The sequence below is a fragment of the Camelus bactrianus genome, chromosome X (genome assembly GCF_048773025.1).
Source record: "Camelus bactrianus isolate YW-2024 breed Bactrian camel chromosome X, ASM4877302v1, whole genome shotgun sequence".
Classification (NCBI taxonomy): Eukaryota; Metazoa; Chordata; class Mammalia; order Artiodactyla; family Camelidae; genus Camelus; species Camelus bactrianus.
Genome location: NC_133575.1, coordinates 80,727,016 through 80,754,969, shown reverse-complemented (window position 1 = coordinate 80,754,969; position 27,954 = coordinate 80,727,016). Strand labels below are relative to the sequence as shown.

At 41.7% G+C, this 27,954-nt stretch overlaps 1 protein-coding gene across 1 annotated transcript; it reads left to right on the top strand.

The window, feature by feature from the left end:
- Positions 1–2,367: 2,367 nt before the first annotated feature.
- LOC105080937 (nuclear RNA export factor 2-like) lies at positions 2,368–11,756 on the top strand. Its single transcript, XM_074358718.1, has 20 exons — positions 2,368–2,519; positions 2,752–2,905; positions 3,512–3,595; positions 3,710–3,814; positions 3,928–4,008; positions 4,145–4,214; positions 4,370–4,458; positions 4,578–4,685; positions 4,863–4,972; positions 6,387–6,423; positions 6,813–6,881; positions 6,964–7,019; positions 7,158–7,265; positions 7,388–7,446; positions 7,553–7,668; positions 7,762–7,804; positions 8,377–8,449; positions 8,972–9,154; positions 11,304–11,364; positions 11,497–11,756. The coding sequence occupies exons 1-20, from the start codon at positions 2,479–2,481 to the stop codon at positions 11,539–11,541; spliced, it is 1,692 nt and encodes a 563-aa protein (XP_074214819.1). The 5' UTR covers positions 2,368–2,478; the 3' UTR covers positions 11,542–11,756.
- The last annotated feature ends 16,198 nt before the right edge of the window (positions 11,757–27,954 follow it).

Here is a 27,954-nt window from a genome sequence, read left to right as displayed (position 1 = left end):
AGCCAGACACAAAGGTGTACAGTATGTATGATTCCATTTATAAGAAACTCCTAGCAGGCAAAATGAATATACAGAGACTGAACACAGGTCAAGGTTTACATGGATCTGGGAAATGAAAAGATTAACCGGGAATCATTTGGAGTATGGTATATGCTTTATATCTTGATCAAGGTGGGAGTTAGCTCTAATTCTTGATGTTTACATATATGTAATTTAAGATCAGAAGTTGGGTGAATCACTCAAAGTAATTAGTTTAATAATCACAGAGAGAAGACAGGTGGATCTGATTACCAGTAATTGTTTCTATTATGCTGTGTAATGAGTCATGGGAATAGTGCTTCCTCCCAAGCACCTGGAAAAACCCTGACCCAGCCTTTTATACAACTAAAGCATGAATATGAAAGTATATATAGTCTGTATTCCAACTACTTATTTATGAATACAGTTGGTATTTTCCCGTGTTCCTTTACCTTGACTTCTTTATATTTACATACTAAAACATAAACTTTCCTTAATATTTCCTTTTAAGTAATCATACTGTAATATGCAGTTTTAAAAATTATGGTGAAAAACAAATAACATAAAATTCACTATCATAACCAATTTTAAATGTACAGTTTAGTATTGTTAAGTATATTCACATTGTTGTAAAACCAATCTTCAGAACTTTTCCATCCTGCAATTCTGAAACTCTATACATTAAATAGAAATTCCCGTTTTCTCCTTCCCCCCAGGCCCTGGTAAGCACATTCTACTGTCCATTTCTATAAATTTGCCTACTTTAGATACCTCTTATAAGTAGAATCATACAGTATTTGTCATCTCATGACTGGCTTATTTCATTTAGTATAATGTTCTCAAGGTTTATCCTTGCTGTAGCATATGACAGAATTTCCTTCCTTTAAAAAGCTAAATAATATTCTACTGCTTGTATGTACCATAATTTGTTCATCCATTCATCCATCGATGGACATTTTAATTGCTTCTACTTCTTGGCTGTTGTGAATAGTGCTGCTATGAACATGGATGTGCAAATATATCTTAGAGACTCTACTTTAAATTTTTTTGGAAATATACCCAGCAGTTATAGTTATGATAGTGAATAATAGATAAAGAGAGGCATTACATAATGATAAAAGGATCAGTCCACCACAGAGACATAACGATCCTAAATTTGATGCACCAAACAATAGAGCCTCAAAGTACACAAAGCAAAAACCGATGGAGCTGAAAGGAGAAGTAGCCGGGTCCATAATTATATTTGGGGCCTTCAACACCCACTCTCCTCTTAGCAAGTGATCCAATTGCTAGAGAGAAAAATCAGCAAGGATATAGGAGATCTGAAAAACACAATAAACTGACAGAATCTACATGGTATAAATAGAACAATCCACCCAACAACAGCAGAGTACAGTTGTTCCCCCTGAAGGTCTATGTAACATTCACCAAGTTAAACCATCTTCTGGACCGTCAACCTCAGTAAGTTCCAAAAGAATTGAAATCATACAGAGTATGTTCCCTGGCCATGATGGAATCAAACTAGAAGTCAGTAATAGAAAAAAGAAGAATCCCTAAACACTTGGAAATGGTACTTGACACATCATTCCACGTTGTCGTTCAGACACTTGTTATAGAAGAACTGAGGTTAGAAGAGTTGCCTCCTGAGCTGTAAGACGTTTCAGGCTGGTCCAAAAGAGAGCTCATTCTGGGCATTTCAAACAGGGTACTGCTGAGGGCAAGGCTGGAGAGAGGGAGACAGTTTAGGAGGCTATTACATCAGTCCTACCTGACACTAATGCTTGTACTGCACTGTCAAAGGAAGGACAGCTTGCTGGTTGTTAGTGGAATCAGTTTGGTGACTGAATGGACTTGGGAAGCATGAGAGAGGTTGCTTCCCAAGTACTGGTGTGATTGTTAGAAAGTCCTGAGAGGAGGCAAGATTCAGGTGCCTTCCTGGTGTATGACTGGTGTCCAGTCTAACCTGTGGATGCATATGCCTCTGTTCTTCATAAATCCTGCTCCATTGTTTTAAAGGGTTCAACACGGTTTTCCTCTTCCCCCTTCTCCTAATTCTTTCTCCTCCTCCTCCTCCTGCTACCCCTCGATTCCTCCCCTGATAGTGCCATCTGTCAGATAAGGCTCTCCTGTCTGCACAGGCAGAGAGTTTCCTTTCTGGGATTTGTGGGATTGGATCCTTAAGGCAGGTTGTGTGTGATTGGTCCCTTAGGGCAGGTTGGCACTTTGTTTTCCCTACCATCATCTTAGCCTAAGATGTGGTACATGGTAAGTGAACCACTGATGTGTCTTCAAATTTGTATTTTTGTTCCCCTTTCAGAATACAATAATGGTAGTAGCCCATGTCAAGGAAGAAATGAAGGTTGGGGTTCTTTCCGAGGTAATTTTGGCAGGAGGAGCCCTCGTTATGAGCGTGGTGGATGTGAGCGTCAGCCTTCACACCTCCAGGAGGATGATGGAAACATGGTGATGAGGGATGTCCAGGAGGACCCCCAAGGGAGACAGTAAGTGACCAGGCAGCAGGGTTTGCATGCAGCAGCCCCTAGGACTGTGCAACCCTTTCACTCTCCATGCTCTTCTTTCTCTTCTCTCACTGGAAAACGGAAGTGTGCTAGAAGTGGAATAGAGGTTAAGTAATCCTAATCATAGTCCTGGTGTCAGAGAAGCAAGGCTGTACGGAAGACTTTCTTAGCATTTATGGCCACTCACCCTCCTTCTCTCCACATTCCCCTGCAGCACTCTGTATACCACCTACCGGAACAAGAGGAGAGTGAGATGTCATAGTGAAGGCCGCATCCGTGTTACTGTGTGGAGAGATAGAAAACCTCTGCGGAGAGAAATGAGAGAGAACACACAAGATGGAACCCCAGGGAGCTGGTTCAAGATCACAGTGAGTGTCCTGAAAAATTTATGGAATGTTTAGGAGAGAAAAGTCAGGGAGAATTGTGTTGGTCTCATGTAGAGACACTAGTTTATTTTCTGGGGACAGTTTATAATCTGTAGTATATTGCTAAGAGTTATCAATCTTGTTCATCTAAGGGCAAATTCAAAGAAACAGTATAAAGAGAACAGGCTGACTATAAGGAGAACGGAGTAGACTGTCTCAAGGCAAAGATGGAAACTACTGCCAAGGATATGGAGCAACTGCACACTGGAGGTCTCAGCTTGGCAAGCTGAGTGTGGGAGATGGGGTGTCGAGTCTCTGTAGACCTTGTGTGAGGGACAGGCAGTGTCTGCACTAGGTAGGATCTCCTGGAACTTTAAGGAAGATCATCTCTAACACCTTGATTATTTGGAGGAGAGCTCTGAATGGAGAGAAAGAGTGTTTAGTAAATCCATATTAGGCACAAACATAAGAAATCATGCCAGTGGTCCCTTCTTTAAAAGTCCTTTCAAGCTCAGTAGAAGGTCGGAAAAGAACATTGTGTTGGGTCTGTTCTCCAGTCTTAATTCCATGTTGTCTCGCTTCTTTCCCATCTCTGCTTTTCATCCTTAGATTCCTTATGGGATAAATTATGACAAGATGTGGCTAATGAACTCAATCCAGAACCAATGCAGTGTCCCTTTCACTCCAGTGGATGTAAGAGAGGATGGTGAAGCCAGATGAGTGGGCAGAGGGAAGAGGGGGGATGGGGAGCCCACTGACGGGAAAGGCTTTGTCCTGTGAACTTACTGTTACCTCCCCATCCTGCAGTTCCACTATGTGAAAAACCGGGCTCGGTTCTTTGTCCAGGGTGCTAGCACTGCCTCTGCATTGAAGGATGTCAGCTACAAGATTTGTGATGAGGAGAATGAAAAGGTGTGTGTCAGGGGCATTACCTGTACCTTATCCCAGGACAGGACAGTCCAGGGGCTGGTCCTCTTCTTTGGAACTAGAGTTCCTGGTACTAACCTTACCTCTTCTTCCTGCAGGTGGCTATCTTTGTCAATCCCTCTACTGTTCCCTACTCTGTGCTGAATAAGTTGGAGCCAAAAGAAATGGAGCAGCTAAAGGTAGTGTAGACTCAAGGCATGCTGTGTGCCAACACTCAGACCCACCTCTTCTTCCTCCAGCCCCCAGTTCCCCTCGCCCCCAAATTTCCTGTCACCATCACAGCTTCAGAGTGGCTCTCTCCATCTCTCTCTGCAGCTGACTTTGAACAAACGATATAATGTCTCCCAGCAAGCCCTTGACCTCCAGAATCTCCGCTTTGACCCAGGTATGTCTGACAGCAGTAATTCTAGGACAGGGGAGGGCAGAGGGGTCTTCCTGGAGGGAGACTTAGGGATGGTAACGTGTGTGGTGTGGGTGCTGGCTAGTGCTGGCCCCAGACCCCACTCAGCCTTCTGATTCACTTCCCTCGGCTTCCTGAAGACTTGGTGGGCCATGATATTGATATAATTCTGAATCGAAGAAACTGCATGGCTGCCACCCTGCAGATCATCGAAAAGGATTTCCCTGAGGTGAGGCTGTAGGCCTAGTGCTGGTATTTTGGTAAGGGGTGGAAGACATGGGGCGGAGGGCAGGTTGGTCTCCCAGGCCCAAGATAGTAACTGTCACTCTAACTCTTCTCCCTGCAAAGCTGTTGTCCTTGCACTTGGGCAGCAACAAGCTGTACCATCTGGATGGCCTGTCTGACATTATACAGATGGCCCCCACAGTCAAGATTCTGAACCTCTGCAAAAATGAGGTGAGAGGAGGGAGCCAGATCAAAGTTGGGTTGAGAGCTGGGGGGTCGTGGTCATCACAGTGATGACGGGAGGCTGGCGAAGGTACCTGCTGGGGAGGGTGGGGGTGGAGGTGCAGGGATCCGGATGTGTCTCTTTCCCTGGGATTCGTTTTCCAATTTCCTCCCCATATTTCTCAGCTGAAGTCAGCCTGGGAGTTGAGCAAGATGAAAGGGCTGGATCTCGAAGAGCTGTGGTTACAAGGAAACCCACTGTGTGGCACCTTCCCAGACCACTCCACCTACATAAGGTTGGTGATAACCACTGGCACCTTTCCGGGGACCTTTACCCCCTTGGGAGCCTGAACTGCCCCTGAGAGTGCATGTGTGCAGGAAGGGACAACCCAGGTCCTCCCCCAGGAGCACAGACCCCACCTTCTGCTCTCTCTTGTGTCCCTCACATTTGAGCAGTGTCCTTCCTCTGACCTGCTCACCTCTTCAGGTGCGCTGGGGTCTGTTTCCAAACTCTGCACCCAGCATTCTCTACCAAGTCCTCCCAAGAGCGTGCTCCACAAAGTGGGACTCCCCCCATCACCAGAACGGGGAGCCAGATGCTGATTCCCTGGCCTGAGAAGGGTCCTCCAGCTCAGGGTCTCAGGCTGAGACAGGCTTTCCAACTCTATGCTGATATGGGGCTCCCATCCCCCATTCTGATAGAAGTCCTCTTTCCCTTCCTCCAAGATGGTCCTCCCTCCAACCCCAGGTTGACAAGGGGGCTTTCCTGCCACATACTCAGGGTAAAGCCCTGGTGGTTCCTGTCATGACATCCGTTCCTCTGGCCCAACACCAGGAGCTGGGCCCTTCTTGTGGAAAAAGCAGGGTTCCTTGAGTCAAGGGGCTAGAAGTTGGTCACAGAGAGTGAGCAGAGGGCTTCCCAAGGGGGAGTGGAAGGCAGAGGGCAGAGGTGGTGGAGGAGACAGAAAGACAGGCCTCTCGGGGACACTTGCCCCTCCATCCGAACACACATCACATCATCTTGCCTGGTCCTTCAGAGGAGCCCTGGGTAGCCTGAGACAGATATGATTCCTCAGGTAAAGAAATAATTAAGATAGGTGCAGGGACCGCTGTGAGAGAAGATGGTGCTCGTGAGAGGGGGGCATAGACCCTCACTCAGCCCCATACTCACCTGGGAGCTGACCCTTTACTCCTTCTGGGGAAGGTCTGCCCCTGTGTCTGCTCTGTTTCTCATGCCCAGCTCAGACTGAGCTCACACAGGTGATAGAGACTCAACCAGCATCCAGCAGGCCCCCAGCCCAACATGTTGCATGGTTTCCATCCCTACCACGGGTGCCTAGGAGAGGAAGGAAGCCCTGCAGGATGGATTTGAAATGCTGCTTTTGGGGCACTGGAGAAGAGAGTCAGGGTAGTTTAGGTGAGAGGTAACCCGGAGGGAGGGAAAGGAAGGGAGGATAGGAAGTAATACTAAAGTGAAGGTGTTGAGAGAGATGAGGAGACTGCCTTTCAGAGATTCAGATGACAGGTGCTTAGTGCTCAGCAGGGTGGTGGACCCAAAACTCTTAAAATCAGAGGCTGAGGTGGGCAAAGGGGGCTGCTGGATGGGCCAGAACACACTGATGTCTGTTTATGGTGTCAGTGTTTTAACTCAAAAGAATCGCTGCAATCTTGAACTATCAACCACCTGTCTCTGTATTTGGTTTTGGACAGTGCCATCAGAGAATGTTTCCCTAAGCTGTTACGCCTGGTAAGTGTCTATATTCATCACTGTCTCTTACTAACTTGGTGACTTCTGCAGATGCCCTCAAGCTCTTTGGGTCTTGTCTAGATTACATGTTTGCATCAGACCCTTGTCCATTTTAGGGGACATGGATGCCTGAAAAAGACATGGATATACTCCCTGGAAAAACATCCATAAACACACACACACACACACACACACAACTAAATTTGCCTGTAACAGTAGACACTTCTAGGACCTCATGATGAAGACGCCCACTGTATATTGCCCATAGAATTTCCAGGGCTCTTTTGCACCTGACCTCTGACCCTCACCCTCCTGGGCCTGTCTTTTTCTGGGATCATCCAGGGCTGCCTCCTTAGTCCCCAATGCTGACTTCCTTTTCTTTTCCCCAGGATGGCAAGGAGTTACCTCCACCAATTATCATTGACATTGACACTCCCTATGCAGTAAAGCCCTGCAAGGTGAGGAAGAATCAAATAACATTTGGAGTGTTGCAAGGCAGGCTTTGTCAGCCACATATCCTCGAATGCCTTTTGATTCCAGGAAAACTATAATGGATCTGAGATGCTGAAGAATCTGATCCTGCAATTCCTGCAGCAGTAAGTACCCCTGGGACTATGAGAAACAGGGAATTCTGAGATGGTCCAGGCCACCCAAGAACCATCCCTCACAGGGACTTTCAAGTCTCACTTGGGTTGAGATCACACAGACAGCCTGTTTTCCTTGTTCCTTCTCAGGTATTACATGATCTACGACTCTGGAGACCGACATGGTCTCCTCAGTGCTTACCATCACAGGGCCTGCTTCTCCCTGACCATTCCCTTCAACCCCGAGGACCCAGCCCCGTGAGTATCACAGCTCACACTCTGCTCCTGGGCCATGTGGCTCCCCAGCAGACGCAGGGCAGCTCCTGCAAACCCCCACACTGGGGCCGGCCTACCTCCTCCTGCTTCTCTTTTTCTCCCAGGAGCAGCTTGCGGGAGTACTTCAAGGACAGCAGGAATATGAAGAAGCTCAAGGACCCCTGTGAGTGTGTGATGGGGAGATGGGGCGGGAAAAGGGGTAGGAAGGGGTCAGTCTTAGAGCCCAGGGCATGGCAGCCCCTGACCTTCCATTGCTTCTCCCCCCACAGACCTGCGGGTCCAGCTGCTGAAACACACAAAATATGACATTGTGCGCTCCCTCTGCCTGTTGCCCAAAACTCAGCATGACTTCAGCTCCTTCGTGGTGGACATGTGGCTCCACACGGTGAGTGCCTGCTTCCAGCTTGGGCAGGACCAGTTGCTGCAGGTGGGTAGGAGGTTTAGGTGGTGACTGAGCGCCTGGGCTCTTCCTTTTCAGGACACGATGCTCTGCTTCTCTGTCAATGGGGTGTTCAAGGAAGGTGAGTGTGTGTAGACCCCCATCCCCAGATGCCCCACTGCTCCAACCCCCTGGCCGGGCTCCCTCTCAGCACCCTCCCAGCCACCCCGATCCCTCTCCTTCTCTTCCCGGTCCCTCTGTGTTCTCCAGCCCTCCCTCTTCCCACAAAGGACCCAGGTCTGACCTGCGTTCATGCCTGTCTGCCCTGCACACCCTGGGCGTTAGGGACACAGGCTGTGGAGTTTCATGGCTCTCATCCCAGAGCCTTCCTCTGAGATCCTGGGACCATTACTTAACCTCTCAGTTTCCTCATTTGCAAAATGAGGTATTAGCATCCATGTCTTGGGCAGCAGTGACAAATACATCAATGAACTGGTGAAGTGGTTGTCACAGGCCCGCACACAGCAGAGGTCCTGTCCCCGGGATCAGATTGCTCCTATAGCTGCCCTCCGCATTCCTGACACCCTGGCCCCCAGTGAGCACCTGTCCCCTCAGCATGAGTTTCCAGTCCGACTCTGTCTGCAGACCCCTGTGTGAGCGTGTAAAGCAGGTGGGGCTCTCGGGGGTACTGATGTTTGATTTTTGTCATTGAAGTGGAAGGAAGGTCTCAGGGTTCTGTTCGTGCCTTCACCCGGACCTTTATCACTACCCCTGCCAGCTATTCCAGGTGAGTGCCGTATTGTGGGTGGGAACCCCCATCCCAGCCTGGGCTCAGGGGTGTGGGAATGTGGTGGTGCCCACCTTAGGTTTTCTCAATACTGTGGAAAGCCAGCAGGTAGATCCAAGGAGCAGTCTAGTCTAGTGGTTAAGACGGGCATGGGCTCTAGAACTGGAATGTGGCTTCTCTCCTTGGTCCCAGCACTCATTGGCTGTGTGACCTTGGTCAAGTCACGTGGCCTCTGTGCGACTCAGTGTCTTCCTATGACAGTGGATTTCAGATTGTCCACTCCTTGGGCTGTTGTAAAGGGTAAATGTGAAATCTTCCCTGGTTTCAAGATAAACCTATAAATCTAATGAAGCTGGTAGACACTTCCCAGAGGTGGGCTTTGTGGGGATATAGGAATCCAAAGATCCTCGGGGACAGACACAGGAAGGTTATGGGATGAATCTGGTGGCTGAGTGGCTTGTTGTTGGGGGTGTGGTGGGTGGTCCATCCGTCCAGTTGTCTGAGGGCTTATTTTTCTTTCAGTCTTTTCATTGTGAATGACGAGCTGTTTGTGAGGGACACCAGCCTTAAAAAGACCCTGAGCACTTTCTCCATCTCAGTTCCCACACCCTCTGCTAGTTCCATGCCCACGCTCTCCCAGGAGCAGCAGCAAATGGTACAAGATTTCTCCACCCAGTCTGAGATGAACCTCCAGTGGTCTCAGAAGTGAGTATGGGGTGTGCATGGCGATAAGAGGAAGCTGGGAGACTGAGGGAGTGAATAATATGAACACACAGGCAATTTGAAAAAATAAGTATTTGGATATTTTACTTCCAGAAAAAAGTAAACTCATGAAAAATGTATCTTAATTTTATGATAATATATGTAAAGAATTTTAAAACAGTATCATGCTCAGATGACATAATCTTTTATATGAAACATCTTAAGATATCCACTAAGAAACTATCTGAATAGATAAACAAGTTCAGCAAAGTTTCAGGCTACAAAATCGATACACAAAAATCATTTATATTTCTATGCACTTACAGTGAATTATCCTACATCAGAATTAAGAAAACAATTTGATTTATAATAGCATCAGATGAATAAATACTTAGGAAGAAATGTAACTAAAGAAGTGAAAAATTTGTACTTTGAAATCTTCAAAACAGTGAATAAATTAAAGAAAACCTTAAAAAAATGGAAGGACATTCTATGTTCATGGATAGGAAGACTTAATATTGTTAAGATGGTAATATTATTCAGAGTGCGCTATACAGTCAACACCGTATCTATCAAAACCCCAGCTGACTCCTTTCCAAAAATTGATGAGGTGATTCTAAAATTCACATGGAAATGGCAGTGGACTCAGAATAGTCAAAACGATATTGAAAGGGAAGAATAAAGTTGAGGACTCACAAGTCCTGATCCCCACAATTTCAAAACCTACTACAAAGGTACTGTGATCAAGACTACATGGCACTGACATTTGGATAGGCCAATGCAATAGAAGTGAGAGTCCAGAAATAAACCCTGACATTTGTAGCCAATTGATTTTCAACGAGGTGCCAGAAAAAATAATGGAGAAAAAATAATCTTTTTAACAAATGATGCTGGGACACTTGGGTATTCACATGCAAAAAAATGAATTTTGACCCCATCACACACCATATACAAATATTGACACAAAATGGATCAAAGACCTGTAAGCTCTACAAAGTAGAATCTCTTAGAAGAAAACATAGGTGTTTATCTTCATGACCTTGAATTAAGCAGTGGTTTCTTACAATGACACCAAAACACAAGCAACCAAAGAAACAAATAAATTGCACTTCATCAAAAATAAAAGCTTTTGTGCATCAAAGGATACTATCAAGAAAGTGAAAATACAAACCACAAAATGGGAGAAAATGTTTTCAAATCTCATATCTGTTAAGGTCTACTATCTAGAATACTGAAGGATTTTACAGCTCAACAGTCAAAAGATAAATACCCAATTGAAAAGTGGGGAAAGGATTTAAAAGACATTTCTCTAAAAATGATAAACAAATGACCAAAAAGCACACGAAAAAAGGCTCAACATCATTACCTATTAGGGAAATAAAAATTAAAACAGCTATGAGATACCATTTCACACATACTAAGATGGCTTTAATCAATGAAATGAAAGATAAGCATAGGTGAGTATGTGGAGAAATTAGAACTCTCATATATTATAGGTATGAAGGTTCAGTGGAGCATTCACTTTGGAAAAAAATTTGGCAGTTCCTCAAAATATTATACATGGTGTTACCATATGACCAAGTAATCTCACTCCTAAGTATATACCAAGAGAAATAAAACGTATGTTCACTCTAAAACTTGTACAGGAATGTTCATAGCAGCATTATTCATAATAGCCAAGAAGTGGGAACAACCCAAATGTCCTTTAGCTGATGAATGGATAAATAAATCTGGTCCATACATATAGTAGACTTATTCAGCCATTAAAAAATACAGTTCTGATATATGTCATGACATGGATGAACCTTGAAAACACTAAGTGAAAGAAGCCAGCCACAAAAGGTCGTGATGGTAAATGGTAATGTTTCTTAATTACCCTTTCTGCTATTTGAACATCTTTCTTGATCAGTATATATTCAGTTTCCTTGTTCTTTGGCACAGCTCTACTTTTCTGTTTTGAATTCTAGTGGGCATGAATGCTAGTGGTAGATATTTTGGTTTTCACTGGGTCTTTCTTCATCATTACACATAGTGCTCATACTGGTACATGTGTCCCAGCAAGACAGTGGCATAGATTTAGCGGTGGCATTGCATGGTCAGCATGTCCGTACTGTGGTACCAGTGGAGATCACCTGTTCTTCTCCCACTGCAGGTGCCTTCAGGACAATGACTGGAACTACACCAGAGCTGGTCAGGTCTTCACTAAGTTCAAGGTGAGGTCTGGGAATCAGGTGGGTTAAAGATGAACATTTCTGAGCCTTCAGGAAAGCCAAGAAGGTGGAGGCCAGTGTCCTGGGGATGAAACTATGGGAACTGGCTCTTCTAATATCCTGACTCCTCTCCAGGCCGAGGGCAAGATCCCAGAGGAGGCCTTCAAACAAATCCCCTAAAAGGAGCCCTTGGATGACTCTTTGTCTACATCCACATCATCTTTGTTTCTCTCTTCTCCAGCCTCAGGCCACGCCCATGGCTGAGGTTGGAGGCCTGGCCAACTAAGAAGCCAAAGTTATCTTGTAGACCAGGTGACATAACCGCCTGAAGGGTCAGTTGTTCTGTGTATTTTCATACTCACGATTGCTGTTTATTTTCTTAATAAAGAGTGATGTTGCATGTTGCATGCTGTGTGTCCTCCATCTCTCTTCCCTGCCTCAACAGTGAGCCAGTGGGTCCAGGACTAAAAGGCCCTGCCCTCCTCCCCCATCCCCATTGACCCTGGCTGTCCCTAGCAGATGCATCGGGCTTGACTTCATAGGTAGTTTGTCAATAAATTCTGATGAGAAGGGCACACACTTCATCCAGGGATTGTTTTTTGGAGACAGTGTGGCTCAGTCAGATGTTCTACCTGGAGGCTCTCAGAAGCAGGCACCTGACTGGAACAACAGGGTCTTTGCAAGGGATGCCTACTGGCTGGTGAGGACTGTGGAAGAAAGGAAAGAAAATGGAGATGTGCATATTTTACTTCTTATTCCTCATCATTTGAATATTTCCAAAGACCATACCATGAACAGTTATAAAATTTACACACAGGTGAATGAGAAACAGGCCTTTTCACACCTCTAACCATTCTTCCATAGGGCTTCTCATCCATCCACTGTACTGCTTCCTCCCCCTTTCTGAAGGTGCACTGTGGGAGGGATCTCACTCAAGCACCTGAGGGTGGGGGAGAGTCAGTCTGTCTGCCCATTCATTTCTCATAGAGCTGACACCATATGCTCCGTGTCCATATGCTTGAGGGGGTTCGGCTGTTTCATTTCACTTCCAAACAAACAACAGTAACATGGAATCTCACATTATGGTCACTTCTGTGCAACCTTCTCATCAACTGTCAACTAGCAGTTCAGAATTGCAGGCAAGATTTGAAAGGGACACTTGCCCAACTTATTTTCCGCAGTTACATAGTGTTTGCACTTTAGACAACAAGCAAGTGTAATTTTTGAAATTAAAATAATAGCAGTACCAAATTGCAAGTTACAATTCTATAAGTTATGACACAAGTGAGGTACCACCAGTTTACAAATTGTGCCTCCACTTTTGAGTCTTGCATAAATTATTTACTTTTCACTTCTTCATGTTCATTTACATAAGGGATCCATATATTGGCTTGTGAATGCCTTTAAAAAATGAAATAAGGGGACACTTGCATAACAGAAGGAGTAATTTCCATGTTATTCCATGTAGTGCCTCAATGATCAGAGACAAGTCTCAGCCTTCTCACCTAGAGAACAAAGACCGCAGTGCACACTTCTCAGGCGTATCATGAGGAACAGAGGCAGTCTCAGATGTAAGCAAATAATTGCACTATTTGGCTCAGCTCAGGCTCCCCAAGCTGTTTGAATTCCCTTGTGGACACGGAACATGGAACCCATCACATGGCCCCTCTGCTTTCTCTATACCATCAGGCTTCCACATCCTTGGCCTCCTTCTCTAGCCAGCTCAGATGCCACAGTCTTCCATTCACTTGTTCTGACAATTCCCTCAACTCAATTCCCTCGGTCTCATGATTCTGGGAAAATGCTAATCTTGAAGTCTGCCTCTTTTTCTCTCTCTCTCCCCCTCTCTTTCTTTCTGTCTGTCTCTCTCTCTCTATGTCTCCATGTGCAAGTTGTCATGCAGGACAAGTTCTTGGAAATATAAATGCTGAGGTGTAAAGCGTGTGCTTTTTAAAATTATTTCTAAAATTGTGAGGCAACAGGTACTCTCACATTGTTTCTGATTATGGAAATTAGCATACCAATGTCTTAGTGTCATTTGGAGCAATTCATCATATGTGCATTCATAAATACGTATGTACACGCATTTTATATAAATAGGATCATAATGCAGATACAGTTTTGTATCCATTTCATTTTAGTTGTCAAATGAATTGACATAAAACTGCTTATAATATTCATTTGATATGTATTAAGTTTCTGTAGGATATCTAGTAATGGCTTTCTTTTATTCTTGGCATTCTTAATTTGCTTGTTAATTGTGTGAAGTGTGAGGTGTGAAGGCTTATTAGGATGGAAGACAACAAATGGAAGCCCTGGCCAAGAGAGTCTAGTGGCAGCTACTCTGTTCATTTCCCTTGGCCCTGGCAAACTTTGCTTAAGGATAGGGTATCAGGGAGGCTGGGGCTGTGGAATTCATATGGGACTGACTTCTCAAAGAGGCATTATTTCCAGTATGTAGCTTCTCTTCTTAAAATTTTTTAATGATTTATAATCATTTTACAATGTGTGTCAAATTCCAGTGTAGAGCACAATTTTTCAGTCATACATGAACATATATATATTCATTGTCACATTTTTTTCTCTGGGAACTACCATAAGATCTTATGTATATTTCCCTGTGCTATACAGTATAATCTTGTTTATCTATTCTACAATTTTGAAATCCCGTCTATCCCTTCCCACCCTCTGCCCCCTTGGCAACCACAAGTTTGTGTTCTATGTCTAAGAGTCTATTTCTATTTTGTATTTATGCTTTGTTGTTTTTGTTTTTGTTTTTGTTTCTGTTTTTCTTAGATTCTACATATGAGCAATGAGCAATCTCATATGGTATTTTTCTTTCTTTTCTGCTTACTTCACTTAGAATGACATTCTCCAGGAGCATCCATGTTGCTGCAAATGGCGTTATGTTGTCGATTTTTATGGCTGAGTAGTATTCCATTGTATAAATATACCACTTCTTCTTTATCCAGTCACCTGTTGATGGACATTTAGGCTGTCTCCATGTCTTGGCTATTGTAAACAGTGCTGCTATGAACACTGGGGTGCAGATGTCATCCTGAAGTAGGGTTCCTTTTGGATATATGCCCATGAGCAGGATTCCTGGGTAATATGGTAAGTCTATTCCTAGTCTTTTGAGGACTCTCCATACTGTTTTCCACAGTGGCTGCACCGAAGTGCATTCCCACCAGCAGTGTAGGAGGGTTCCCCTTTCTCCACAGCCTCTTCAGCATTTCTCATTTGTGGACTTTTGAATGATGGCCATTCTGACTGGTGTGAGGTGATACCTCATTGTAGTTTTGATTTCCATTTCTCTGATAATTAGTGATATTGAGCATTTTTTCATGTGCCTAATGATCATTTCTATGTCTTCCCTGGAGAATTGTTTGTCTAGGTCTTTCGCCCATTTTTGGATTGGGTTGCTTGATTTTTTCTTATTAAGTCATATGAGCTGCTTATATATTCTGAAGATCAAGCCTTTGTCAGTTTCATTTGCAAAAACTTTCTCCCATTCCGTAGGTTGTCTTTTTGTTTTACTTATGGTTTCCTTTCCTGTGCAGAAGCTTCTAAGTTTCATTAGGTCCCATTTGTTTATTCTTGCTTTTATTTCTATTGCTTGAGTAGACTGTTCTAGGAGAACATTGCTGAGATGTATGTGAGATAACGTTTTGCCTATATTTTCTTCTAGGAGGTTTATTGTATCTGGTCTTATGTTTAAGTCTTTGATCCATTTTGAGTTGATTTTTGTGTATAGGGTAAGGGAGTGTTCTGGCTTCATTGCTTTACATGGTGCTGTCCAGTTTTCCCAACACCATTTGCTGAAGAGACTGTCTTTATTCCATTGTATATTCTTGCCTCCTTTGTCAAAGATTAGTTGACTGAAAGTTTGTGGGTTCATTTCTGGGCTCTCTATTCTGCTCCATTGGTCTATATGTCCATTTTTGTACCAATACCATGCTGTCCGGATGACTGTAGCTCTATAGTATTGTCTGAAGTCTGGGAGAGTGATTCCTCCAGCCTCTTTCTTTCTCCTCAGTAATGCTTTGGAAATTCTAGGTCTTTGATGGTTCCATATAAGTTTTATTATGATTTGTTCTAGTTCTGTGAAATATGTCCTGGGTAATTTGATAGGGATTGCATTAAATCTGTAGATTGCCTTGGGCAGTGTGACCATTTTAACAATATTGATTCTTCCAATTGAAGAGCATGGGATATCTTTCCATTTTTTAAAGTCTTCTTTAATTTCCTTCATCAATGGTTGATGGTTTTCTGTGTATAATTCTTTCACCTCCTTGGTTAGATTTATTCCTAGGTATTTTATTACTTTGGGTGCTATTTTAAAGGGGATTGTTTCTTTACTTTCTTTTTCTGTTGATTCATCATTAATGAAAAGAAATGCAGTTGATTTTTGAACGTTAATCTTGTAACCTGCTACCTTGCTGAATTCTTCCATCAGCTCTACTAGTTTTTGTGGGGGCCATTTAGGGTTTTCTATATATAGTAACATGTTGTCGGCATATAGTGACACTTTTACCTCTTCTTTTCCAATTTGGATCCCTTTTATTTCTCTCTCTTGCCTGATTGCTGTGGCTAGGACTTCCAAGACTATGTTGAATAGGAGTGGTGATAATGGGCAGCCTTGTCTTGTCCCAGATTTTAGTGAGAAGCTTTTGAGCTTTTCACCGTTGAGTACTATGCTGGCTGTAGGTTTTTCATATATAGCTTTTATTATGTTGAGATATGTTCCCTCTATACCCACTTTGGTGAGAGTTTTTATCATAAATGGGTGTTGAATTTTATCAGATGCTTTTTCTGCATCTATTGAGATGATCATGTGGTGTTTGTCCTTTCTCTTGTTGATGTGATGTGTTACATTGATTGATTTGCATATGTTGAACCATCCTTGTGTCCCTGGGATGAACCCCACTTGGTCATGATGTATAATCTATTTTATGTGTTGATGGATTCTATCTGCTAATATTTTGGTGAGGATTTTGGCATCTATGTTCATCAGTGATATTGGCCTATAATTCTCTTTTTTGGTAGTGTCTTTGCCTGGTTTTGGTATCAGGGTGATGGTGGCTTCATAGAATGATTTGGGAGTATTCCCTCCTTTTCAGTCTTCTGGAAGAGTTTGAGAAGGACTGGTGTGAGTTTTTCTTTGTATGTTTGGTAGAATTCCCCAGTGAAGCTGTCCGGTCCTGGAGTTTCATTTGTAGGGAGGTTTTTGATTGCTATTTCGATTTCATTTCTAGTGATCGGTTTGTTCAAGTGGTCAGTTTCTTCTTGATTCAGTCTTGGTGGGCAGTATGTTTCCAGAAACTTGTCCATCTCTAGGTTATCCAGTTTGGTTTCATATGTTTTTTCATAATATTCTCGTATGATGTTCTGTATTTGTATGTTATTTGTTGTAATTTCTCCATTTTCCTTTCTTATTTTGCTAATTTGTGCTACTCTTTTTTCTTCTTTGTAAGTTTGGGCAGAGGCTTGTCGATTTTATTTACTTTTTTAAAAAAACAGCTTTTGGTTTGATTGATTTTTTCTATGTTTTTTTAATCTCTATTTTATTTATTTCCTCCCTGATCTTTATAATTTCCTTCCTTCTGCTGCACTTTGGGATTTTTGTTCTTCTTTTTCTAGTTCTTTTAGTTGGTGGGTTAAATTGTTTATTTGAGATTGTTCTTTTTTGAGGAAGGCCTGTATCGCTATAAACTTCCCTCTTAGCACTGCCTTTGCTGTGGCCCATAAATTTTGTGTAGTTGTGCTTTCACTTTCATTTGTCTCAAGGTATGTTTTAATTTCAGCTTTGATTTCCTCATTGACCCATTGGTTTTTTAATAGCATATTGTTTAATCTCCATGTTTTCCTTTTTTTCTCCTTTGTTTCTCTGTAGTTGATTTCTAGTTTCATGGCATTGTGGTCAGTAAAGATGTTTGAGATAATTTCCATCTTCTTAAAATTGTTGAGGTTTCTTTTGTGCCCGAGTACATGATCAATCTCAGAAAATGTTCCATGTGTACTTCAAAAGAATGTATATCCTTTTTTGGGGGGTGTAATGCTCTGAAAATATCCACCAAATCTAACTTTTCTGTTGTGTTATTTAGTTTCTCTATTGCCTTATTTATTTTCCGTCTGGAAGATCTGTCTAGTGATATTAATGTGGTGTTAAAATCTCCAACTCTGATTGTATTCCCATCAATAGCCCCCCTTATCTCTGTTAGTAATTGTTCTATGTACTTAGGTGCTCCTATATTGGGTGCATATATATTAATGAGTGTAATATCCTCATCTTGTATCACTCCTTTAATCATTATAAAATGTCCTTCTTTATCTTTCTTTATGGCCTTTGTTTTAAAGTCTATTTTGTCTGAAATCAGTACTGCAATGCCTGCTTTTTTGGCTTTTCCATTTACATGGAATATCCTTTCCATCCTTTCACTCTCAATCTATATGTGTCCTTCTCCCTAAATTGGGTCTTTTGTATGCAGCATATTGAAGGTTCTTGCTTTATTATCCAGTCTGCCACTCTATGTCTTTTGACTGGAGCATTTAGTTCATTAACATTTACAGTAGTTAATGATAGATGTGTGTTTATTGCTATTTTGAACTTATCTTTGCACTTGACTTGGTATTTCCTCTTTGTTCCTTTCTTCTTCCTTTTGTGGTTTGGTAATCTTCCTTTGTATTATCATGGATTTTATTTAGTTTTTGTGACTCCCTTGTAAGTTTTTGGCTTGTGGTTACCCGTTTCTGTAAGTCTATTAGCCCATTACTATATCTCGAACCCATCCTACCGAAAACAAAAAATTTTAAAAAGAAAGAAAAAAATACTCTATATTTTCTTGCTTCCCTCTCCCTCTCTTAATGATTTAAATGTCTTCTTTTACAATTTCGTGTTTATTTTATTTGTAATTCATGAGTTATCACCTTTCCAGTGATGAGTTTCTCATTTTTGTAGCATCCTGCTTCTTTTCTATTTAGAGTAGACCTTTCAATATTTCTTTTAGCATGGGTTTAGTGTTGCTAAACTTTTAGTTTTTGCTTGTCTGTGAAGTTCTTTGTCTCTCCTTCCATCCTAAAGGATAGCCTTGCTGTATAAAGTATCCTAGGCTGCATCTTTTTTTCATTCAGGACTTTGAGTGTATCTTGCCACTCCCTTCTGGCCTGTAGTGTTTGTGTAGAGAAATCAGCTGAGAGCCTTATGGGGGTTCCCTTGTAACTCACACTTTGCTTTTCTCTTGCTGTCTTTAGGGTCATTTCTTTATCCTTGACTCTGGCCATCTTCATTATCATATGCCTTTGCGTGGGTCTGTTTGGTTTCTTCCTGTTTGGGACCCTTTGAACTTCCTGTATTTGGATATCTGATTCCTTCTTTAACTTTGGAAAGTTTTCAATCATGATTTCTTCAAAAAACCTTTTCAATCCCCTTTGATCTTTCTTCCCCTTCTGGGACCCCTATTCTGCGAAGATTGGCACACTTTATATTATCCCATAGGTCCCTTATGTTGCTTTCATTTGTTTTTATTTGTTTATCTTGCAGTTGTTCTGATTGGGTGCTTTCTGTTGTCCTGTCTTCTAGGTCACTAATTCATTCCTCTGCATTATCTAGTCTGCTTTGCACAGCCTTTAGATCCGTGCTCATCTCAGCCAATGAGTTTACCAATTCTACTTGGCACTTCTTTATAGTTTCGATTTCATTTTTGACATATTTTATATCTAAACACTATCTCTTTTAGTTCCTTCAATACTTTGATCACTCCTTTTTTGAAATCTTGATCTAGTAGGCTATAGATGTCTATTTCCTTGATCATTCTTTCAGGGGATTTCTCTTGTTCTTTTAATTGGGAATGGTTTCTCTGCTTCTTCATCTTGCTCATATCTCTCTGGCACTGTGGCTTATGGAGTATCAGTTATCTATTGTGGTCTTTAAAGGAGTTTATTTATCTATCTAATGCCTATGTAGGAATAAAACTTTAAAAATAAACAAAAGGGAGGGAAAGAAAGAGAATTTTAAAAGAAGGGAGAAAAAAAGGTTTGAAAACAGTGTATAATCAATTATAGAAGTGCAATGTGAATCAGACTAGCATTCGAGTTGAGACGTCTTTTTTTAAAAACCCTTAAAAAAAAGGAAAAAAGATCGAAAAATGATATTTGAAACCTATTTATAATCAATAACAGGAGATCAAAACCAAAAGAAATGAAAATGAAATCAGGTGGATTTTTAAAAAAAAATAATATAACTACTTAAAAGAAAAATTTAAAAAGGAATTAAAACTAGAAGCATATACAATTGTTTAGAAAGTAGAAATTAAAAAGGTAATAGAAAATAGAACAGATAAAATAAAGAGAGAATTTTAAGAGAAGGGAGAAAAAAGGTTTGAAAATGGTGTATAGTCAATTATAGAAGAGCAATTTGAATCAGACTAGCATTCGAGTTGAGACATCTTTTTAAAAACCCTTAAAAAAAGGGAAAAAGATCAAAAAATGTTATTTGAAACCAATTTATAATCAATAACAGGAGATCAAACCCAAAAGAAGTGAAAACATAATCAAGTGGATTTTTTAAAATAATAACTACTTTAAGAGAAAAATTTAAATGGAATTAAAACTAGAAGTATATACAATTGTTTAGAAAGAAAAATTTAAAAAGGAATTAAAACTAGAAGCATATACAATTGTTTAGAAAGTAGAAATTAAAAAGGTAATAAATAGAACAGATAAAAAAAGATATGATAAAGAGAGAATTTTGAAAAAGGGGAGGAAAAAAGGTTTGAAAACAGTGTATGATGAATAATCGAAGAGTAAGTTGAAGCAGAATAGCAATCGGGTTGAGACGTCTCTTAAAAAGCTTTAAAATAGGAGAAAAGAGGGAAAAATATATTTGAAACCTGTGTATAATCAATAACAGGAGGTCAAAACCAAGAGAGATAAAAATGACATGACGTGGATTTTTTAAAATAATAATATTATTTTAAAAGAAAAATTTAAAAGGGATTAAAACTGGGAGGATATATAATTGTTTTAAAAGTAAAAATTAAAAAGGTAATAGAAAATACAACAGGTAAAAACAGATTTTAAAAAAAGGAGTGGGGAGGGGGTGTTCTCCTGGAAACTGTGTGCTTTTAATGAGAAGTCTTCCTGTCTTTGCCCTGTTTTGTGAGCTCGGCTTGGTGTTTCCAGAGGCCCACCGTTGGCGCCCTCATCTGTACTGTTCCCAGTGCCTGTTGGCAAGCAGATCGTGCCCCCTCCCAGCACAGCGTTCCTGCCGGAAAGGTGGGGGGGGCCACCCGCCGTCTCCCGGCGCTGGTCGTTCCGCAGCTCTGTGCCGCTACACGCTCTGCCCAGGGTCGGCGCTCCGCAGGCGGCCCGGGAAGACCGCGGAACAGCCCCGCGCCTGCTCTGTGTCCAAACTCAGCTCCTTGTTCGTTCTGGCGGCGTGAACTTTGCGAGGCACCTGGGTGGAAGGATCCTATCTGACTCGGGCTGCAAACAAGTCACTATCTGGCCTTTGAGGCTGCCGAGCCTCCAGGCGCAGATTCAGGTTTTGCCCCCACCCCCACTGGGTGCCAAGCGCCGGAGGATATGGTGGCTGCACCTGAGACCTGCCTCTCCTCCCGGAAAACCTTCCGTGGGTTTTCAGAGCTGGGGGTATGCACACTTGCCCCCAGGGCACATCAGCCTGCTGTTTTATGGAGGGCCCAGGTTGTTCTGCCCTGTGCACCCACTCATCCACGTTGCGCAGCCCCTTGCAGTCCCCGGGGGCTGCCTCAGTGCAGCCGTCCCCGTCCTCCGCCCACCTCAGGCAGCCTGTCCCGGCCCCCAGCTCCCAGCTCGGGTCTCGGGCTGGGTGTCGCAGGGACCCTCTCTGCCCATTTAACTTAATTCTGTCGGTCAAGGGCTGCTCCGTACAGATCCGAGCTTCGGAAGCTACCCCTCCGTCCCTCTGGCCTCTCCGTTGGAGAAGGGAGACCCAGCAAACGAGCGCCAGTCCTCCTTTGCCGCTTCTTCCCTGCGGGACCGGTCCCGCACTGTTTTGCCTTTTTTTTCTTTCTTTTTTTCTTTTCTCCTAACAGTTTTTTGGCGCCTTTGTCTTTTGAAGAGGACAATGTTCTGTTGGAGTTCCACAGGTGCTCTGGTTGGCTGAGTGGGTCCGTGGATGTGAGCCTTGGTGTATCTGTGGGAGAGGGTGAGCTACATGCATCCTACTACTCCGCCATCTTGGCCTCTCTCTCCCCCAGTATGTAGCTTCTTATCCTGCCCATCATGCACAAAGGTAACCTTTACAGAAGAAGAAAAATAATTCTAAAATTTATATTGAACAACAAAAGACCCTGAATAACCAAAACAATACTGAGAAAGAGGAATAAAGTGAGAGACATCACACTTCATGATTTCTTTTTTTATTTTTGAATTTCACACTTCCTGATTTCAAGCTATATTACGAATCTGTAGTAATCAAAACAGTATGGTACTAGCATAAAAACAAACACAAGACCAATGGAACAAAATGGAGAGGCCAGAAATAAACCCAAGCTTATGTGGTCAACTATCATTTGATAGGGGAACCAAGAATACTCAATGAAACATATTCTGTTCAATAAATAGTGCTGGGAAAATTAGATATATACATGTAAAAGAATAAAACTAGACCCCTATCTTACACCACTAACAAAAATTAGTTTGAAATGGATTAAAGACTTAAATGTAAGACCTAAGCCATAACACTCCTGGAGGAAAACATAGGGAAAAGGCTCTTTGGCGTGAGTTTTGGCAATGATTTTTTGGATTTGACACCAAAATCAAAGGCAGGAAAAGAAAAATTAACAAGTGGGACTACATCAAACTAAAAAGCTTCTGCAAAGCAAACAAAATGATCAACAAAATGAAAAGGCAACCTATGGAATGGGAGAAATTTTGAAAATCATTTATCTGCTAAGGGGTTAATATTGAAAATATATAAACAACTCAATATTGAAAAGAACAATCCAAAAAAGGGAGGGGGCAAAGGACCTAATTATACATTTTTCCAAAGAAGTCATACAGATGGCCAACAGGTACATGAAAAGTTGTTCAACATTACTAATCATTAGGGAATTGAAAATCAAACCCACAATGAGCTATCTCATGCCCGTTAAAATGGTTGTCACCAAAAACACGAGATAATAAACACTGGTGAGCCCCATCTCGAGATGGATAAAGTGAAACTGAACCAGAAGAGATTGGGCCAAGAGCTCAACTTCATCCTGTCTCAGCAGAAGGAGCTGGAGTATATGCTGAGCCCACTGGAGGATTCAGTCAAGGAGCAGAGCTGAATGGTGTACCTGTAGCACGCTGACGAGGAGCTTGAGAAAACCTACAAATTGGCCAAGAACACAGGCACAACTGAAGCGCATGGCCCAGGACCTCAAGGACATCATCGAGCACCTGAACATGTCTGGGGGTCCCTGCCAACACCAGCGACCTGCAAGATCTTCAGTGCACACATAGACTTGCTGCAGTGGATCCACCAGAACTTGGCATTGCAGTGGAAGGTGGAGGAGGTGACCAGGCTGTGTGAGAGGTGGCACCAGGAGCCCGAGTGCAGCTTTTGCATCACATTCAACTGAGTCCCCTCTGGCTCCGAGGGTATTCAGCTGTGGGAATGTGCAGTTATATTCTCCTTTTCAGTTGCAATGAAATCCTGGTTTATGTGTTTCTTTCAAGCAGTTGTGTTGTTGAGAGAACTGTTCCGTGGTTTGACTTTTTCGTGTTAGCGAGTAGAAAGTATTCTAAACGCCCTGGTCCAAGCAGCAGCCTAGTAGGTGTGGTTCTGTGTGTGTCACTGTTGTATCCTACACCATCTCCATCTACTGAAACCACCCTCCTCCAAGTGCTGGAGGAGTGCTGAACCACCTGAGAACCAGCTCTCCCAGCCAGGGCACGCAGGCGGCCACTCTGCCCAACACACAGTCATAGGTGCAAGAGAGAAGACTCAGCTTAAAGAATCTCTATCCTCAAGGGGACAGTAGCCTAATATAAGTATAACCAGGACAAAGAAGGGACTTATTAATGGAACAGACAGCGGGATGTAGAATTTCAAATTAGGAAAGACAGGTCAGACTAGGGACTTGAATGAAGTTTTGAGAAAAGAAGTCTTTACATTTCCTGGCCAACACACCTCTTCATCCTCCAGGTCTCTTTATCTTAGGCCTCATTTCCTCTAAGAAGCCCTCTGGTCCATCCTGAAGTGGGATCAGGCGGCCATCCTGTGGGCCCCATGCCCCGTTGAACTTGCAAGCTTGCATCTTTGGTAATGCTTGCCACACTGTATTGTGCCGACTCTTTACTTCTCTGTCTTCTTGTTAGATTGTGAGCCTCTGTGGGTAGGGACTATTTCTTGTTCCCCTTGTGTCCTCAGCACAATCCCTCTCACATTGCTCAAATGGATGAACAATGGAGATGAAACCCGGCATAAAATTTTAATCCACAGAATGCCTGCTGAAGTGACCAGGGTGCCAGAGGCCACCAGACCTGGTTTTGAACCTCCCAAAGCCAAAGCAGCCCTGATCAGTTACAGTGAGATTCACATTGTCCAGGAGGCAGAAGCCAACCAGTATCCCAGTTGTCTTTTGTACTTGACTCCACATTCTGCTGCACTCTCTGAAATACCTATGATTATATGTTGCTTTTTTAAATAAAATAAAATTTATTGTGGAACAAAAGGAAATACTGGTGAGGATGTAGAGAAGAGGGAACTCTTGTGCACTGTCAGTGGGATTATAAATTGATATAGCCACTATGGAAAATACTATGGAGTTTCCTCAAAAAATTACAAATAGAACTACCATATGATCCAGCAATTCCACTTCTGGGTGAATATCCATAGGAACCAAAATCACTATGTGGAGGAGGGTATAGCTCAAGTGGTAAGGCATGAGATCCTCAGTTCAATCCCCAGTACGTCCTCTAAAAACAAATAAATAAACCTAATTACTTACCCCTCCAAAAAGTAAATAAACAAAATTACTACATCAAAGAGATATGTGCATCTCCATATTCATTGCATAATTATTTACAATAACCAAGTCATGGAAACAACCTAAGTGTCCATCAACAGATGAATGGGAAAAGAAAATGTGGTGTATATATACATATGCAGTGGAATACTATTCAGCCTTCAAAACAGAAAGAAACCCTGCCATTTGCTACAACATGATGGACATTGAGGGCATTATGCTCAGTGAAATAAGTCAGACAGAGAAAGAAAAATACTGTATGATCTCACTTATATGTGGAATCTAAAAAAAACTCATAGAAAAATAGACCAGATTTGTGGTTACCAGAGGTGAGGTTTGAGGGGTGGGGGAGCTGGATGAAGTTGGTTAAAAGGTACAAACTTCCAGTTATAAGATTAATAAATACTGGGGATGGCATGTACAACATGATGACTATAGTTAAAACTGCTGCATAGTATATTGGAAAGTTGCTAAGAGAGTAGATTCTAAAAGTTCTCATCACAAGAAAAAAACCTTTTTTCCTTTTTTGTCTATATGAGAGGATGGATGTTAAATAAATTTACCATGGTGATCTTTTCACAATATATGTAAGTGGAATCATGATGCTGTAAACCTTAAATTTCTATGGTGCTGTATGTCAATTATGTCTCAATAAAACTGAAAGAAAAAAGAAAGTACACACACACACACACACACACACATACACACACGCTATTGGCTCTGTTTCTCTGTAGAACCCTAACTAATACACCAAGCAGTGCAGAAATTGCTATTCCATGGATAACTCTTTGAGTAGCAAGGAAATAGAGAATATCTGGTATGTGGGCACATAAGCTCATCTATAATAATGCTCATTTCAGCACTGGTTATGAGAGCAAACTTTTAGGAAAGAAAAAGATGTCCATTAACAGTGGTCCAAAAAATACATCGTGATTGGTCTTTCAGTGGAATATTATACAGCAGTAAAAATGAATGCCCTAGACATATAAGACTCAGGCCACATGTATATCTGAAACCTGTAATGTTAAATCAAGTTATCAACTGGAAGATAAGGACACCTATAGTATGAAATATATGTGTGTGTATATATATATATATATATATATATATATACATACACATATATAAAACATTTTAAAAGATGCTTTCATTCATAGTAAAAGTATAAAGCAATTTATAGAGACTATAAACACTTCATTCTGGTTATTAGTTATATCTGAGGGAGAAGGAAGGACAATGAAATAAAGGGAGGGATTCAAAGCAACTGTCAAGTTTATTGCTTATAACCTGCATAGCAGTGTACACAAGTGTCCATCTTATAGTTATCTATAAACTTTCATATATTTGATGGTTGATAAATAACAAACAAAGCTTTTAGGGGCTGAAGTTTTTATCATAAATGTAATGGATATTCACTTTACCAAATGATTAAAATACAGTTAACTACAGAGATGAAAACATCAATAATCAGCAATTCCACCATCACTGGAAAAAAATTTTACTGAGTTCTATTCCCTTATTTTTAGTTTACTTGCATTTATTCAAATATATTGTAACATCATTACATTGACATTTCATAGAACTATGGTATCATATATGCAGTTTTATGTTATTACTGTCATGTTGATTTTTGCAGTTACTACTAAATCATTTGGTATGGTATGGGGAAAGTATTTAACTTTGATTTTTAAAAAAGACTATTATTTTACAGCAGTTTTAGGTTCACAGCAAAACTGAGAAGATACAGAGATTTCTCATATACTCCCTGCTCCCACACATGCATGGCCTCCCCTATTATCAACATCTTGCAACAGAATTGTATGTTTGTTACCATTAATGAACCTATATTGACACATCATAATCACCCGAAGCCCATAGTTTACCTTAGAGTTCACTCTTGGAGTTGTACATTCTATGGGTTTGGACAAATGTATCGTGACATGCATTCATCATTTTAACTTTGCTTTTTATTGAAACTTTATAGCTGTACATGTCCCATTTCCTGAGCTATGCATCTTAATCCACAGTCTTGGAACTGCCACATTTCATATTAATGCTGTTTCATATTAAATAATGTATATATCTGATCCTGCTCATGAGCTTTCTAGTCTTTCTTTCTCTGTATGTCAACCAGTCTGCTCCCAACAGTGATGAGATTACAGCACCACAGAACAATTATGGTTCCTGGCAATGTCAATCCAATCCACAGGACTCTCCTTTTGGATGGCTGGAGGAGTCATGGTAATTACAATGGATATTGCAAACATGTATTCAGCACTGAAGTTGCTGTGCATTGCTCTGAGTGCTTTCAATGTAGTGTTTCATTTGATCTTCACTGTACTCTTAAGCAGCAGGTACCATCCCGATTCCCACTTAACACAAAAGAAACGGTGAGACTCAGAGAAAGGAAAATGTTTACTGACAAGCACTCACCCTGCAACTAAAGGTACCCAGGGACAAACCCACACCTGGAACCACTGTCTGTACTGAGCATTCTTCTGTGTTAAACTGAGGTCAGCACAGGGGAAGGGACTCACCCAAGGTCCTGTGGTTCAGCATGGGCACAGGCCTTCTGAAGCTAGTCTTTTGTCCAGCAAGCCTTTTATTGATTTCTTACCATATAGACTCTTTATCTAAGACTCAGTTGGAAACTGCCGCTTCAATTATCAAGCCAGAAGGTAAAAGAAGGGGACAGAGAATAACCTGGAATAAAAGCAAAGTATTTTCTTTTCTCTCTCAAAATTCCTTGTGTAATTCATCCTACAACACAGAAATGACACCAAAACTCATGCACTAGGTAAATGTCTGTACGTTTCTCTTCCTAGGCTGCATTTCTAGGTGCTCTCTATGACAGACATGTTCCTTGATTTATTTAAAAGTAATCTCTTTCATGGAGAGAGGAGCAGGCTGGGTAGTACTAACGTTTGTCCTAGTCCTACAATGTGCCATATGTTTCCACAGGGTTGCTCCTTTTTTTCCCACCAGAGCCCTGTGAGGAAGGTTTCATTGTTTCCATTTTATGGATGATCAATTGTAGGCCCACATGATACTTTTCCAAGATCATGCATCGAGTGAGGAGCAAGAATGGAGTTCTCTCTCTTTCCCTTCCCACAATGTACCCATCAGCTTCCCTTTTCAAGGATGAGTTTCCAAAGCTTAAGGACTGATTGTTTTAAACTCTCCTGGAATTGTGTCCACATGGCTATTTACTCAACACAATACTGATTATGAGATGAAACCTGGTACCTGGATGGTCAATCTGGTCCCTGAATTCTTAAGCAAGGCTGACGTGAAAGCAGAACTGCTGCTCTCCGGAGGGTGACCTGAGAAAAGATTACTGACATTTACACAAAGATTTTAATCAATAGGTACTTTATATTTTATTTAATTTAATCCTTATGGCTATTCAAGTTGCTGTACATTGTTGACATTATTCAGATCAGGGTACAGGACTTATGAGAAGTTAGGCAAATTTCCCTAAAGAAATGAACCTTGTAAAATTATGCTCAGGAACTCAAAATCTGGAATTACACAGAGTGCCAATGTTTTCCTGCCCTGTTATGTAGGCAGGCAGTCACTGAAGCTAAGTGTATTGTTT

What these genes read in the sequence shown, in the direction of transcription:
- LOC105080937 (XM_074358718.1), top strand. Translation starts at nt 2,479, where the DNA reads ATGGTGATGAGGGATGTCCAGGAGGACCCCCAAGGGAGACA. An exon ending in TCGAAAAGGATTTCCCTGAG is followed by an intron (nt 4,459 to 4,577) that starts GTGAGGCTGTAG and finishes CTCCCTGCAAAG; the next exon opens with CTGTTGTCCTTGCACTTGGG. An exon ending in ATGCAGTAAAGCCCTGCAAG is followed by an intron (nt 6,882 to 6,963) that starts GTGAGGAAGAAT and finishes TTTTGATTCCAG; the next exon opens with GAAAACTATAATGGATCTGA.